This window comes from Pogoniulus pusillus, chromosome 33 (assembly GCF_015220805.1).
Source record: "Pogoniulus pusillus isolate bPogPus1 chromosome 33, bPogPus1.pri, whole genome shotgun sequence".
Lineage (NCBI taxonomy): Eukaryota > Metazoa > Chordata > Aves > Piciformes > Lybiidae > Pogoniulus > Pogoniulus pusillus.
In genome coordinates this window covers 881,800-897,934 of record NC_087296.1, presented here as the reverse complement: position 1 = coordinate 897,934, position 16,135 = coordinate 881,800, and the positions used below count along the sequence as shown (strand labels likewise).

The 16,135-nt window shown below is 59.4% G+C and overlaps 1 protein-coding gene across 2 annotated transcripts; it reads left to right on the top strand.

The window, feature by feature from the left end:
• Positions 1–1,278: 1,278 nt before the first annotated feature.
• FAXC (failed axon connections homolog, metaxin like GST domain containing) lies at positions 1,279–10,199 on the top strand. Of its 2 annotated transcripts, none has more exons than XM_064170172.1 (6): positions 1,279–1,300; positions 2,196–2,331; positions 4,091–4,287; positions 7,131–7,348; positions 8,773–8,889; positions 9,831–10,199. In XM_064170172.1, the coding sequence occupies exons 2-6, from the start codon at positions 2,293–2,295 to the stop codon at positions 10,112–10,114; spliced, it is 855 nt and encodes a 284-aa protein (XP_064026242.1). In that variant the 5' UTR covers positions 1,279–1,300; positions 2,196–2,292; the 3' UTR covers positions 10,115–10,199. The 2 variants fall into 2 exon arrangements, with proteins under 2 accessions (XP_064026242.1, XP_064026241.1); XM_064170171.1 differs by lacking the exon at positions 1,279–1,300 and adding an exon at positions 1,309–1,607.
• The last annotated feature ends 5,936 nt before the right edge of the window (positions 10,200–16,135 follow it).

The window sequence follows — 16,135 nt, the reverse complement described above, 5'->3', positions numbered from 1 at the left end:
GCTGGGTATGGAACCCGAGGAGCTTGTGCTGTGGCTGCGGTTACTGGATACTCATGGAGGAGCTCAGAACGCTGCAAGGAGCCAGCAGCAGGCAGTGTCAGAGCACGGCAGCCTCCCTGGTGAGTGCCAGCAGTGGGCAGAGTGTGGCTCTCACCCATGGCACACAGCTAAGTGCAGAACTGGCCGCTGCTGGCAGGGGGATCTGAGCTCCACAGCTCCCTTCTGGGCTCTCTTCCTTACTGTCCTCCTAACTTGTCCCACGCTGTGAAGTGAAGCATCTACATATTCCTCCCTGGCCATAGACCCCCTTCTGTCCCCCAGCAGACACTGGTGTGAAGAAGCAGGTCGCCTCTGTTGCCCGTGATGGTGTAACAGAGCAGCTCACACTGGCACAGGGCACCCCGTGTTGGGCCCCTCGGTGCCAGTAAACTCTTGGTGCTGTGTGGGCTGAGGGCTCTGCCTTGAAACCTTCCCCTTCTGCACGTGGAGGTGTCCTCAGCCACCTCCCCAGCAGGGGATGGAAGAACTGCCGTGGGATGTCAGGGGTGGGCACAGGTGGAAGCGCAGAGCTGTGCTCGGGGGTGGCGGCTTGGCTTAGGAAAGACCTTTCAGCTCATCCAGTCCAACCATGCTGGTTGGAGCTGCCAAGGCTGGAGCTAAACCATGGCCCTCAGCACCACATTTCTGCTCCCTGAGACACCTCCAGGGGTGGGGATGCTGCCATCTCCCTGGGTAGCCTGTGCCAGGCCCTGAGAACCCTTTCAGGGGAAGAAATTAATGTCCAAGTGACAGGATGAGAGGAAACGGCCGCAAATTGCACCGGGGGGGCTTAGCTGGGCGTTTGAACTACCTCTACTGAACATCCCCAGGGCCGGGGATCCAGCCGCCTCCCCGCGATAAAACACGAGGCCTGCGTTCGTCTGCCAAGGGGCAGCGGCTCCTGGATGTCTCCCCGCGGCTGGCTCCCCGGCAGAGCCCCCGGAGCCGGCAGCGGTCACCGGCGCGGCCCTGCCCCCGGAGCCGGCAGCGGTCACCGGCGCGGCCCTGCCCCCGGAGCCGGCAGCGGTCACCGGTGCGGCTCTGCCCCCTGCGCTCCGCAGCCGTCTCGCCGCGGAGCCACGGGCGGGACGCGGCTGCCTCCCCAGCCGCACGCCCAGCCCTCCCCATCCCTTCGCTCCTCTCCTCCCTCCCCACCGCCCCGCGCAGCCGCGCAGGCACTGCCGAAGGAGCCGGCGGAGCCGCCCAGCGCGGCCCTCCCCGCCGGCGCCGCGGCTGGGCAGGGCAGGGCAGGGCAGGGCAGGTGGGGGCTCGCTGGGGGATGCGGGTCCCGGGCCCAGCATGCTGTGGGGGGTGGGCCTGGCCGCACCGCGCTCCTGCGTGGCGGACCTGAGCCGCAACCGCAGCCTGCCGCTGGGCTGGGGCGCGGGGCCCGAGGAGCCGCCGCCCGCGCTCTATGGGGGCGAGATCGTCGCCTTCCCGCTGGCGGGCGGGGGCGGCACCATGGCGGCGCTGGGCTCCGACTCCTGGTGGAAGAAGACTCTGTACCTGACCGGCGGAGCGCTGCTGGCCGCCGCCGCCTACCTGCTCCACGAGCTGCTGGCCATACGGTGAGGCGGCGGCAGGGCAGCTCCGCCCGGCTGCGGCGGCGGCGGCGGCGGCGGCGGCGGTGGCGGGGGGCCTGCGGCGGGGCCGGGCGCTGCCCGGCGGGGAGAGGGCGCTGCGGGCTGGCTGCGCGGCTGCGCCTTGGCTTCGCTCGGTTTGCCTTCCATTGATCTGCCTGCGTTACCTGTTTGTGCGTGTGGGGGCTCCCTTTGGTCGCCCTCTCCTGCAGAGGTGCCCTGCAGAGGTGCCCTGCGCTTCCCTCTCCACAGGTGACCACAGGTGGCCGCGGGGTCTGGCAGCCCTGGTGCTGCTGCGGTGCGGAGGGCCCTGCCCGCTCCTCGCTGCACCGGAGCCGTGGCGGCCGCGGCTCTGCCCGCTCCCGGTCGCTCCCAGGCTCTGCTCACTCCCTGCTGTCTCCAGCGGCTTCTTGCTTGGCTGCGGGTCCCGTGAGTGGAAATCCTGCAGCCGTGTTACGGGCGGAGGTGTGTGTGGCCTCAGCCTCTGTGTTCCGCTCTCTGATGCAGCCTGCACTTGTTCAGCCTTTCTTCGTCCTGTTTTTTCCCGTTGGTTTAATTCCCTCTTGGTTCTGACAGGAAAGAGGAAGAGCTGGATTCCAAAGATGCCATCATACTGCATCAGTTCTCAAGGCCTACCAACGGTGTTCCCAGTTTATCTCCGTTCTGCCTGAAGATGGAGACCTACCTGAGGATGGCTGATTTACCCTACCAGGTACACGGAGCACTTTCCCTCCTGGGTGCTTTCCCTTCGCGTTGCCGCTTGCTGTAGCTGTGTGCAAAGGCAAAGGAGGCCTCCTGTCTCTCCTCCCCCAGGGAAGGGGTAAGCCTGCACCTGCAGCTGCTGGCTGTGGGTACCTTCATGTCTGCCGTTCAGTTTGGTGTGTGACCTTCAGAGACAGCACTGGGGGTAAGGATGGTCTGGAGCGGCGCTGGGCTGGAGCAGCAAAGCTGAAGGAGCAATAGAAGCTGACTTGACTGGCAGTGCTGAAGTGGCAGCACAGCCTGGAGTTTGGGTGCTGTCAGTAAGCCCTCAGGGCTGCAGCACATCGTTGTTGGGCCTTGGAATTTCACCGTGCCAAAGAGATGCAGGTTGGACAGCTGCAGGTTCTCGTTCCTGGAGGGGTTCTCCCAGGAGCTCTCCCTTGCTGTGCTTCACCTCCCTTCAGCCCTGCTTCCCCTCTAGCGCAGGCAGGCAGGGCTGCTGCCAGACGTTATGGCAGGGTGCACCGTGTGGCACCTGCCTGCAGGGCCTGGAGCCCAGGCTGCTCAGGGGCTGGAAGCTGGGGGGCAGACCTGCGAGTCGGGTAGGAGCTGTGTGCTGTGGTGGGGCCAGCAAGCTGCAGCAGGCAGGCTCTGCTCGGCATTGAACTCCATCTTCTGTTGATGGAAGGCACTGAGTGCCTTTGAGATGCTGCAGCAGTGCTGGTAAGTGCAGCAGGATCCTGGGTAGAGAACACAGCCTTTGCTCTTGCTCTTTTGTTTTCCCCTTCCTCCTCACCCCAAGTGGTGTAAATTTGGGATCTTACTTTGCCTCAGAGGCTGAGCTGTGGGACAGTTGCACACAACATGGGTCCAGGTCAGCAGGTGCTGGGGAGGATGATCTCTGCCCAGTGCTTTACAGAGGGAAAGTGATCACAGAGGCATGGAATCGTTTGGGCTGCAAAAGCCCTTCCAGAGCATCCAGCCCAACCATCCTCTGGCTTTGCCAAGGCTGGGGCTAAGCCATGGCGCTCAGCACCACAGCTCTGCCTCTTGGAAACACCTCCAGGGCTGGGCATGCAGCCCCTCCCTGGGTAGTCTGCCCCAGGCTTTGAGAACCCTTTCAGGAAGAACCGAGACCTCCCCTGGGGCAACTTGAGGCCATTTCCTCTGGCCCTGTCTTGTTTCTAGGGAGAAGAGCCCAAGCCCCAAATCATCCTACAGCCTTTGGGGGTTTACACATTTGTGGTTGCTGCTCCTTCAGCTCAGATGCAGTTACAGTCCTTTGGCATCCAAAGTGAGAGGAAGCCTCAATAGCACATTTGATTTAAGCCTTTAAAAGCTGAGTTCAGTGCTCCTTATCCTGAGGTCTAATGGAGCTCAGAGCAGCTTTCAGAGCATTGAGACAGGGCATCTCCCTTCCGTGGGATGCATTTCCCTTGTTCAGCTTTACAGAACCTGCCAGATGCTGAAGTTTGAGTGTGGCTTTGGAGCAGAAGGACTTTGGTGCACAGCTCCTGCCAGAGCCATTTGGGTACTAGAAAATTACCCCAGAAGTGCCCTCCTTGTGCCTTCCCCTAGGGATGAGGCTCTGGGGAGCACCTGGTGGTGTTGCTTTGCAGGCTGTGGTCCAGTTTAAGTGCACTGTGAGCTGTAATATTGCCCTTAACGACACAGAAGCAGCCTGGGAAGGCTTTGCTGTGGTTGAGGCAGGGCTGCAGGGCCTCTGTTGTCTGCATGCTCATCTGCTTGCTTTTTCTTTTTGTCCTTAGAACTATTTTGATGGAAAACTTTCCCCTCAAGGGAAAATGCCTTGGATTGAATACAACCACAAGAAAGTGTCTGGCACTGAGTTCATTATTGACTTCTTGGAAGAGAAGCTTGGGGTGAATCTCAACAAGCACCTTGGTCCTCATGAAAGAGCTGTGTCCAGGGCTGTGACCAAAATGGTGGAGGAGCACTTCTACTGGTGAGCTGCTGCTGCCTGCTGCTCCCCTGCCTGCCTCTGGGTGCCTCTTTCCTCTTGCAGGAGGCTCGGATGCCCAAGCATTCATTCCACACCTCTCTTCACCCTGCTGCACGGGGGACAGGTCCTGTGAATTCAGACACTGAGCAGGGAGGAGGCATTTGGAGTGTGTGGGCAGAGCTGGGCATGCCTGGCAGTGTGTCCCTGCTGCCCTGCCCCTGCAGCACACAGTGTCCCTGTCTGTCTCTGAGTCTCACTGCAGTCCCTGCTGGGTGGCTGTGCCAGAGGCATGGTGAGGTTGCACCATGCTGGGCAGAGCCTCTGAGGCATCACAGCTGTGCCACTGCAGCTCCTCCTGGGTAACAGCCTCGACCGTCCCTCGGTTACACCAAGGTGCAGTCAGGCTGCAGCTCGTGCCTGTGGCTGTGCCTTCATGTCCTTTGGCCCTGCACTTCCCACCAGAAGCTTGGGCTTTGTCCATGCTGTGCTCAGGAATGCCACAGAACTGTGGAATTGTCTGGGTTGGAAAAGCCCCAGAGGGCAGGGAGTCCCAGCTCCCACCTCAGAGCAGGGTGGCCACGGACCCTTGTCCCCAGGTTTCCTGAACACCTTGTCCCAGTGGTGGCCTTTCTGCAGCTGGAGGTGGATGAAAGGAGGCCTCCACAGCAGACACACAGAGTGCTGCAGCCTGCCCACTGCCAGCAGCCTGCAGAGTGGTGGCAGCATGAATAAGTAATGGTGGAGTGCATTTATTGAACAGAGCAGTGAAGAGCATCCTGTGGTGTGCTCCCTCTGGGTGGGGCTGATCCTGCTGGGTGCTCAGCATCTCCTCCTGAAGGGTTTTGCCTTTGCTGAGTTAATTCCTTCACCAGTTAGTGCCTCTTGCAGGAAGAAGTTGCTGCTCTGGCTGGAGTTGAGAGCAGTGCAGGGCACCTCTGCCCCAGGCTGTGATGCCTGGCAGGGGCCAGCAAGTGACTGCCTGCTTTGGTGCTGGGGTTAGAGCTTGTCTCTTGAGATGGGCAGGGTGGGTTGGAGCTGGTACTGGAGCTCCTGTCCCTGGAGAAGTTCTTCCCTGCTAGGGTTTTGCTGTGTGTGCATGATCAGAAGGGAAGGAGCTTGCAGATCTAAGTGTAGGGAGAGAAGGTTCAGGCCCTAGGTCCCGGATCCAGTGTAGACTTCTGTCATCTGCCGGAGGCTTGTCCTGGGTCACCTCCACTGCTTGCAGTGATCTGTGGCCACTCAGAAACTAGGAGGGCATGCAGGGGACACCTGAAGTTTGTGGGACCAGCCCTCTGTGTCAGCTGGGCTGAGGACATCTGATTCTCAGGTCCTTCTGGTGCTGGCACACTGTGCTGAGGGCCACTGCTGGCACTCAGGCTGGGCAACTTCTGGTTCCTGGAGGGTGGCAGTGCCTGGGAGGTGCTTTGTGGCTCTTTGATCTCAGGGTGGTGACACAACTGTGCTTGGTGAGAACCTAAAGCCTCAGGTGTGCAGCTTGAGCAAGCTAAGCCCTCGGATGCTTTAGCTGTGCTGCTGAGCACAGCCTGAGGGGTATGGACAGGATGGACCCAGCTGTTGCTTTATTTTTCAAATGTGAAACATGCCACAGGGTGAGTGCTTGGAGCACAAGCAAAGCATGGTGTGGGGATCCAGATGGAGCTGACCTGGGGTGGGGTTCAGACCTGCCCTGCATGAGAGATAAAGTGTGGTTAAATCTAGAGATGTGTAACCAGTCCCTGCCAGCTGTCAGAGTGAACACCTCCCTGCAGGTCTCCAAGGCCAGGCTGGCTGAGGCCTTGAGCAACCTGTGCTGCTGGGAGGTGTCCCTGCCCATGGCAAGAGGTTGGCACTGGATGATCCTCAAGGTCCCTTCCAGACCAACCCTTTCTGTGTCTCTTGCTGTTAACAGTGCCAAGGTTTGGACGCCACTGGTGGCTGAAAGGCCACAGCTGGTCTAGCAAGTCACACAGCCTGTGGGGTTTCTGCAACTGGCTCTGGAATGAGTTTGTTCAGACCCTTTTGTGTGTCAGGAAATTCCAGTTTGCTTGGGTTCAGATGAGGGAAACCATCCCCAGCTGGCATCCCTGTGCCACCTGCCCTCGCCCTGCTCTGCAGGCAGGCTGGGGATGATCAGGCCCTGCTGGTGAGTCACTGTCTTCGGCTCCTGATTTGTGCATCGAGACCAGAGCTGCTGCTACATTTAGCCTCCAGACCTGCTCCACCCCTGCAGCTCTGCTCTTCCCCACACCATTGCTTTATTGATGCTCTGTGTGCAGATGTGCAGTGTTAATGCCTCCCAAAATGCCAGGTCCTGATGTCAGCCTGCACAGGCACCCTGAGCTGTGCCGCAGCAGGCGATGCAGAGTGCTCCACTGCTGCCCTCTGCAAACCTCTTGCAGCGTCGATAATCCCCCAGCCTGAGCAGAGGGCTGCAGAAGGTACATGTGTTAACAGCACAGCCCAAGGAACCTTGGCAGAGACCTGGAGCAGAGCAGTGACCTAAGAGCTTGTGCAGGCAGCTTTGGAAGTGCTGTGACAGGCACAAAGCTGATCCTCAGAAGTTGCTTCTGAACATGAGGAGGAGCTTCTGTAATTGAAGGGTGATGGAGCCCTGGGACAGGCTGCCCTGAGAGGTGGTGGAGTCTCCATCTCTGGAGACATTCCCAGCCCACCTGGGTGAGTTCCTGTGTACCTTCTCTAGGTGACCCTGCCCCAGCAAGGGTCTGGGCTGGATGATCTCCAGAGGTCCCTTCCAACCCCTTCTGTTCTGTGCCTGTGGTCTGTGCGAGCCCCTGCAGGCTGCTGATGCTGGGACACCACTTTAACTTCTTTTCACGTCTTTCTAGGACTTTGGCTTACTGCCAATGGGTGGAAAACCTTCACGAGACACAGAAGATGGTTTCACTGTTTGGCCCCTTCAGTGACTTGCTGAAGTGGATCCTCTGCCACCTGACCAAGGGCATCGTGAAGCGGGAGATGTATGGGCACGGCATCGGGCGCTTCTCGGAGGAGGAGATGTACACCCTGATGGAGAAGGACATGAGGACTCTAGCAGGCCTCCTGGGTAAGGTGCAGCAAGCTGTGTGTGTCCTCTGCTGGCACCCTGCTGGCCACAGCAGCTGGTGAAGTCCCCATCCCTGGAGGTGTTCAAGGGACCTGTGGCCATGGCACTTGGGGCCACGGTTTAGTGGCCGTGGCAGTGTTGGGTTGGTGGTTGGACTGGATGACCTTAGAGGGCTTTTCCAAGCCAGCCCATCCTGTGCCTGTGTGAACTGGACTGCAAGGGCTTCCTGGCAGCTCCAGCACCTACATAACCTCAGGTTGGCAGTGGTTGAGCCCATGCTGCTGCTGCCACCCAGTGCCACGCTTGCAGGCTCTGCAGCTGGCTGCGTTTCCTGGGTGAGCACTTCCTTTGTGCTCACTCAATAACCCTAATGAGCTGCTGAGCTACAGGCAGCTTCTGCTGGGCAGCAGTGTCCTGGGGAGAAGGCATAACTGGATTGGGAGAATTCAGTTACAGACCACATCTCACAGAGCTTACAGGACTCCAGGCAGGGGCAGGGACAGTGCAGCCATAAGCTGACCTCTTCAGTGCACACAGCTCACCTGCCTGCCCTCTGCGTGGCCTTGGCTCCAGACCTTGTGCCTCTGGTGAGGAAGGAAGTTTATGCTGATGGTTCTTTGCAACAGTGCCTCTGAAATGGGATTTCCTTCCCTCTGTGTGCTGTGGTGGTCACTTAAGACCATGATGGCATTGGGGTGTCCAGACAGGTAAGGAGAATAGTGGTGTGGAGCCAAGATGTGTCTCCTGACCCAGCCCAGCCCCAGGCAGCTGCTGTGTGCCTGACACCTCTGCTTGGTCCCCGCCAGGTGGAAACCAGGGCGTGGGGATGGAGACATCCCCCTGTGGTGTGTTAGAGGAGCTGCTGACTCCTGCCTGTGTCTCTCCTGGAGCAGGTGTTGGTTTCTGGGCAGTCCTTGCCACCCTGACTGATGCAGTGGTGGTGGGAGAGGAAAGCTGTGGGCACAGCTTCCTTGGCATGTGTGATCAGAGAGCTGCAGGGTGCCCAGGTGCTTCCAGAAAGGGCCTGCCTGACTTTGAGCCATCCCTGACCAGTCTGGGGCCTGCACCTAAGATGGTGCTCCCAGGCAGCTGCTGGCTGCAGGGATGCTGAGCTGCAGCAGAACCAGTGCTGTGTGTGCTGCTGGCTGGGGGGCAGGAGGAGGCCTGGCCAGTGCTGGCTCTGCAGCTGACCTAGGTGCAGAAATGGTGAGCAGAGGAGAAGCTGCAGTAATGGCTTTCACCTGCTGAACCCTGGCAGCAGCTTTCGAGCTGTGTTCAGCATCAGATCTCTGTCTCTGAACCAGTGAGCCCTGGAGCTGAGTGATCTCAGTAACAAGAGCTCTGCCCCGGGTGTCACCTGGAGCACTTATGGGTGCTCTGAGGGAGAAGTGGCACCCACTTGAGAAATGCTGCTGTGTTCACAGGGGACAAGAAGTACATCATGGGACCAACTGTTTCCACTGTTGATGCCACTGTCTTTGGGCACCTGGCACAGGCAATGTGGACGCTGCCAGGAACTCGACCGGAGAGGCTGATCAAAGGTAAGAGCTGAAGCGATCGCTGGTGGCAATCCTTTGCCATGCTGAAGCCTGGAGCAGCTTGTGAGGAGACTGGAGTCTGCAGCAGCATTGCAGCTGCATTGCAGGCTGCTCTTGCCTTTGCTCTAGCTTTTGCATCCTCTGATCTTGCTTTCTCTTGTGTGTTTTTACTGTTGTGCATGGGACTTGCTTCCGCTCCTGCACTTGAGCTTTTCCCATTGGACACAGCAAGGAATGACTGTGAGAGGGAGTGCTGAGGAAGGCCTCAGAAGCAGAGCAGGGCCACAAGCCAAGCTCTGCAGAGCCGAGCAGTCTGAGGATGGAGCTGCTGTTGTGCCACTGAAATGAGAGCCTTTGCTGTTACTCAGATGCTGGGCAAGGAGAGAGTCCAGCCTGGCTTTGGAGTCACTCTGCTCCGGCACCAGCTGGAAACTAGCTCTGCTGTCCACACTCCTTCCTTTGTAACTGGGGAGGGTGCTGTAGGCATCTGAAGGTCTTTGCAGCCCTTTGCATGAGCAGTGTAGGAGCTGGAGGCGCAGGAGGGGGAGCAGGAGCAGGCTGCGGCGCGGGTGAGCCGCAGACAACGTTGCCATCTGGTGGTGCAGAGCCCCAGGCTGCTGTGCGTCTGTGGCAGCAGCTCAGCCTCTGCAGGGCAGCTCTCTGCAGAGCTCCACAGGGAGAAGCTGACCCTGCTGGCATCTCGTCCCCATGCCTGCCTGCAGGTTTGCCCTTGGGATCCATCCGGAGCCTCCTTGTGTGCGGGCGAACAGGGCAGGTTGTGAGTTACACAGAGGTCACAGAGGGCTGGGAAGGTGCTGGGCTCGTGAGTCCTCTCCGGACGGAGGCTGCACAGCCTGTGTGAGGCAGGGCTGAGGCCCCTGCAGCAGCAGGTGAGTCAGTGGTGCTGGCTGGGGCGCTGACGGGAGCTGTGTGCTGTCTTGCAGGGGAGCTGATTAACTTGGCCATGTACTGCGAGAGGATCAGGAGGAAATTCTGGCCAGAGTGGCACCACGAGGACGACAACACCCTGTATGAGTCTGAGGAGAGCAGTGAGGCCAGCAAGACCTACTCCCCTCTGCTGGACTTCAGTTTCTACTCAAGGACAGAAACCTTTGACGAGGAAGGGAACAGCATCTCCCAGACCCCCGACACAGACTACACAGGGCACTCCCTCTTCGACTCGGACGTGGACATGGAGGAGTGCAGGGAGCAGGAGCAGTGCAAGTGATGCTGCCAGCACCTGGCAGACAGGGCTGGGCCTGGTTTGCTGTCTCCCTCAGGTCAGGAAGGGCCATCCTGCTTGACTTGGCTGTCATGTGCTACCTGGACTACTGCAACCTTATTTCATGTTGTGTGACTGTTGAGGTGGAACTGAGGTCAGGAACTCTTCAGAACACGGGGGGCAAGCTGCAGGTCCAGAGGGCAACAGGCACCTTTCAAGCCACATTCAAACCAGATCCCACAAGCACGTGGGACAGACCTCTGGGAAGTGGAACCAGCTGGAGCTGGTTCGTGTTGTTACCTTTACAGGAGTGGGTTAAAGACACGAGTGGAAGAGGCCTGACCTGGCCACCTTGCTCCCATGGAAGAAGCTGAGTGCTGTGATGGAGGTCTGGCAGGGCTGGGTTTGCTGACTGCCATGCTCTGGGTTCAGGTGCTGCTGGTGCCTGCAGGAAGGGACTGGCCCAGGCCTTCTGGAGACACTTGGAGAAGGCAGGAGGAAAAAAGAGTCCTGTGGGAAGGAGTTTTTTAGTGCTGCTTGTTCCTCACAGAAAGTTGAAATCACTTCCCCAGGGCATCTCCCAAAACCCTTCCTGCAGTGTGGGGCTAGAGTCCTGCTGTGGGTTTGAGTTCTTCACTGCAGTGAGAATTAATGATGAGTTCACTTCCTGCCACTGACTGCTCTTGCAAGGCAAGGCTCAGTCACTGAGCTCTGGTACTAAAAGCCTTCACATCAGACCCAAGGGGCTTGCAGAGCCCCTTTGGGTGTCCCCAGGTGTGAGATGTTTGCCCAAGTCCATGTTGTGGTTGATTTAGTAGGAGCTTTTATGCAAGAAGTAGGGCAGGAGGCCTTTGGGTGGTCAGGGGAGTGGGTAGGAGGCACCAGGTGTGTCCTGGTGAGGCCACAGCTGGAGTATTGTGCCCAGGTCTGGGCTCCCCAGTTCAAGAGGGTCAGGGAACTACTGGGTAGAGTCCAGGTGAGGGCCATGATGATGCTGAGGGGCCTGGAGCACCTCTGTGGGGAGGAAAGGCTGAGAGCCCTGGGGCTATTGAGCCTGGAGGAGAGCAGCCCCAGGGCAGATCTGAGCAATGCTCCAGAACTAAGGGACAAGAGGATGGTGCCAGATTCTTTTCACTGGTGCCCAGGGACAGGGCACAGTGGGCACAAACTGGAACCCAGGAGGCTCCATCTGACCTGAAGGAAAAACTTCATTGTGAGGGTGCAGAGCCCTGGAGCAGGCTGCCCAGAAAGGCTATGGAGCCTCCTTTGTGCAGAGCTTCCAGCCCCACCTGGATGTGCTCCTGGGCAGGCTGCTGTGGGCAACTCTGCTTTAGCAGGGGATTGGAGTGGCTGATCTCCAGAGGGTACTTCCAACCCCTGCCATTCTGTGTGAGGAGAGGGAAGGTGCCAGGTTTGTTCCCTCTGCCATCTCAGAAGGGATTCCTTTAGCCCTGCCAGCAGAGCTCACTGTTAGAAAGGAGGGGGAGCAGACCCTGGGCTGTAGAGGCCCTTCAGATGTGGGGTTTGACAAACCAACCCAAAGTGTCAGCCCTGGAGGACTGTTCCCATCTCATGCTAGCGCTGCCAGTCACACTCTGATGTCTCAGCCCTTGGCAGTGTCCCCCCAGCTCTGTGAGCACATCCTGCAGCGTTCTGCAGCAGCAGCTGAGGCACAGATCTGCTTTTGTCAGAGCTGTCTGCTCCAGCAGTGCTGGCAGGCTGCTGCTGCTGTCCTTGGAAGGGCTGCATCTGTCAGACACTAAATGCTGCCTGCTGCAGAGTGTGTTCTGTGCAGGGCAGCAGGGGAAGAATCCAAGTGGGATTTCATTGGAACAAGAATCTGAATCTCTTTTCTGACAGGCAGCTGTTTGGCCTCACAGCCCCCAGTGGGCTCCAAGAGTTTGGAGAAGAAGGCCACAGGGGACAAACAGGACTGGGGCACCTCTTCTCTGGGGACAGGCTGGGAGAGTTGGGGCTGTTCAGCCTGGAGAAGGCTCCAAAGAGACCTCAGAGCAGTCTTCTGGTAGCTGAAGGAGCTCCAGGAGAGCTGGGGAGGGACTTTGGACAAGGGCTGGGAGTCAGGACGAGGGACAATGGTTTCAAGCTGCAGCAGGCAGATTTAGGTTGGCCATCAGAGCACCATGCCCAGCACTGGCACAGCCACTCCCTCCTGACAGTCCTGCTGGTGTGTGCAGCAAGGCAGCCAAAGCTGTGCTGCTGCCTGGGTTTGTAACCCCTGAACAGCAGCACAAGTGCTTGTCTGAGCCTCGCTGCTCCCAGGGCACTCTCTGTGCTCTGCCCTCGCTCAGAATCGCCGAAGGGGCTGGGTTGGAAGAGACCCCCAAGCTCATCCAGTCCAACCACTGACCCAGCCCCACCATGGCCCTAATGCCATGGCCACACAATCCTTGAACACCTTCAGCACCTCCCTGGGCAGTCTCTGCCAGTCCCTGCAGCACTGAAACTTTTCCTGCTCTCCAACCTAAGCCTCCCCTGGCACAATTTCAGGCCATTTCCTCTTGTCTTCTCACTAGAGAGACTTTGGTTTGTTTCCTGCCTGGTCTGCCCTCAGATGTTGTACAGGGTTTTGTTCTCCTCGGGGTGTGCAATCCAGGAAGAGCAAAGCAGCTGAGGTGGGCTCAGGGGAAGGGCTGCTCCCAGCTCCCTGCTGCGGTGAGGGAAGCCCCAGACTGCTCCACGAGGACTCTGTAGCTGCGTTCTCCTGTTTGTCATGAGCTCCTGTGAGACATTCATTGTTCTAGCACTGTTCTACTCCTAGTTTCTGAAGCCATATTTACAACTCCACTGGACTGTACCATAGCTGTGCACTGTGTGGCTCCCTGTACATAGCAGCAGCTGTAGAGATGTCTTGATGCTGTGTGTCGTTGGTGTGTGAATTACAGCTGATCTAAAATACCTCTCTGCTCCCTGTCCTCCTTCTGGCCCTGCCTCTGCTTCCTGGAGACCTGGGGCTGCCCACCCTGCTCCTGGGGCTGCCCACCCTGCTCCTGGGGCTGCCCACTGTGACTCTCAACAAGAGAGGCAGAGTGGCTGCTTGGAGGCTCCTCGTGAAGCCGGTGTGGAGCAGCTTGCTGGGGTGGAGTCATTTGAGCTGGCACAGCCCTCTGAGAGCACCCAGCCCAACCGTTCTCGGACTCTGCCAGGGCTGGGGCTAAGCCATGGCCCCCAGCACCACAGCTCTGCCTCCTGGAAACACCTCCAGCGGTGGGGATTCAGCCACCCCCCTGGGCAGCCTGTGCCAGGCTGCGAGAACCCTTTTGGGGGAGAGATTTCTCCTAATGTCCAGGCTAAACCTCCCCTGGTGCAACTGGAGGCCTTTTCCTCTCCTCCTATTGCTTGTTCCCAGGAAGAAGAGACCAAGCCCACTTCTGCCCAGCCTCCTCGCAGGGAGTCGGAAAGACCCAGAAGGTCTCCCTCGGCCTCCTCCCCAGCTCCCTCCGCTGCTCTGTGAGGTAAGATCCTGTTCCTCTGTGCCCTGTGCATGAAATGCAGCAGAGAGCAGTGACTGACGCTAGGGATGGCAGTGCCCAGGTGCCCCCCTCCTGCCTGCTGCCCTCAGCATTTTGGTCCACACCTGCTCCAGACGGGGTTAGTTTTGCTCAGCCAGAGCTCTCCGGGAGGCCAAGTGCTGCTCCTCCCCTTCGCCCCGGCAGGGTGCAGGCACCGGCGCTACCTGGCCAGCCAAGTGCCGCAGGCTCTCCGTGGCACAATGCCATCAACACAGCCTGCTCCTCAGGCACCTGCTGCTGCCTGCCTGCTGCCCCAGCTCCTGGCAGCTGTGGCTGAGGGGCAGAAACAAATCTCAGAATGCTTTGGGTTGGAGAAGCCCTCCAGGTCCGTCCAGTCCAACCCCACCACGGCCGCTAAAGCATGGCCACACCTTTCTGAACACCTCCAGAGGTGGGCACTCCACCACCGCCCTGGGCAGCCTGTGCCAGCTCCTGCGGCACAGAAATGTTTCCTCCTCTCCAACCTAACCCTGCCCTGGCACAGCTTCAGGCCATTTCCCTGCCTCCTGTCCAGATCCTAGGCAGAAGAGCCCAATCCCACCTGCCGGCAGCTGCCCCTCGGAGAGCTTTAGAGAGCAGTGAGGTCCCCCTCCGCCTCCTCCTCCTCCTCCCCCGGCATTCTGCCGATGTTCCCCGCCAGAGTTCACTGTTCGTGCGCCGTTTGCAGCGAGCTCCGAGCACATTTTGCTGTCCCACGGTTTAAAACCGCACGAGGGACACACGTCCGCGGCTCTCGGTCCGTGTTCTCCCTCCACGCAGCTTCAAAGTGACCTTTCCTCCCTCCGTCGCAGCTGGAAACCACCTCCCAGCCTCTCTCCCGGCGCTGAGGAGAGGGCAGCTGCTGGCGGCGGCGCGGAGGTGTCCCCGCGGCCGCGGGAGGGCAGTGCCTGCCTTGTGGATGCGGCTGCTGCTCCGCGGCTGCTGCTCCGCGGCCGCTGCTCCGCGGCTGCTGCTCCGCGGCCGCTGCTCCGGCCCGGCCCTTCCGCCCAGCGCCGGCACCAGCGCCAGGCCCGTGCCGGCAGGGGCTTGGGGTCTGCTTTCCCGCTGCGGGCTTCGCTCTTCCCGCTGCATCCCACCCCGCCATGCCTCGTCCCGAGCCCCTGGAGGGCGCCGGCCGTGGGGCGGCAGCAGGAATCCTGGTAGGGCTCCCAGCTGTGCACAGGGCTCAAGGTCGGGAGGTCTGCCCAGGGAAGCTGTGGAGGTGCTGACAACCAGGTTGGATCAGGCTTCGAGCAGCCTGCTCCGGTGGGAGGTGTCCCCGTGGCAGGGGGCTGGGAATGGGTGACCCCCAAGGTCGCTTCCAGCCCAAGCCCGTCCTCGCTTCTCTGGCTTCCTCCCTGTCCTGAGAGGAGTTCTGCCGGCCCCTGGCCTTCGCTAAACCCACCCCAGCTGCAGCCTGCCCTCGCTGCTCCGAGTCAGCCTGGAGGGGCATTTGTGGCTGGCAGAGCTGCTGCTGCTGCTGCCTGGGGCACTGAAAGCCAAACGCTTCCCCCGGGGCTGTGCGCTGGTGGTGCAAAGGGGAGAGGGACGTGAGGTGACCAAGCTCAGCCTTGTCTGCACTGAAAGAAGTTCAGAGACGATCCCGGGCTTGCTGCTGCTGTGGTTGTTGTTTGGAAGCCACTAAACAAACAAGAAATATTAATGACCTGAGCAATTCCTCCCGGCCCTGTGCCTGGGCTTTAACTCCTCCTCTCCTAAGCAGAGGCAGCAGCAGCCCAGGATGGTGCTGGTGTGTCGAAGGAAATCTCCCTGGCAAACAACCCTGCTAAGGACGTGCAGGTGGCTGGAGGCAATGCCTGGGGCTGAGAAGCGCAGGGTGGACTCCAACCAAAACAACTGTTCCCCTCCACCAGCAGAATGCTAATCCAGAGAGGGCTGCTCAGCCAGGCACCGCCTCGCAAACCAGCAGGGGCTCACCTCTTTTGGCTGAGAAAATCTCTGATCAGCCGTCCTCAAGGGAGAGGACAAGCAGGCAGCAGATAATCAGAGGGTCAAAGGAGCAGCTCCTGTCCACCCCTGCTGCATGCCATTGGAGTTCTGAGGCTCCTGACCGCATCCACTGGGCGCTTTTACCTGCTGGGTGCAGGCCCAGCTCAGCTGCCAGCAAAGGTGGACTTCAGGAGCAAGTTCTTCACTGCTGGAAGACTGAAACAGGTTTGCCCAGAGAGGTGGCTGAGGCCTCATCCCTGGAGATATTTAAGGTCAGGCTTGACAGGGCTCTGAGCATCCTGATGTAGCTGGAGGTGTCCCTGCTGACTGCAGGGGGCTGGCCAAGAGAGCCCCTTCCAACTCCAGCCATTCTATGACTCTCTGCCAAGTGCTGCTGTTTCCAGTGGCCCTTCAAAAGGGTTCTCCTGAGGTGTTCCCAAACTCAGCTGCTCTCCACAAGTTTAGTGGAGCAGTGGAAGCTTTGTGCTTTGTCCCTCTTCACATCTGCAGAGGGCTGTGAGGAGCAGCCTTGTGCAGCAGAAGTCTCTGCTGGCTCTCACCAGGCTTC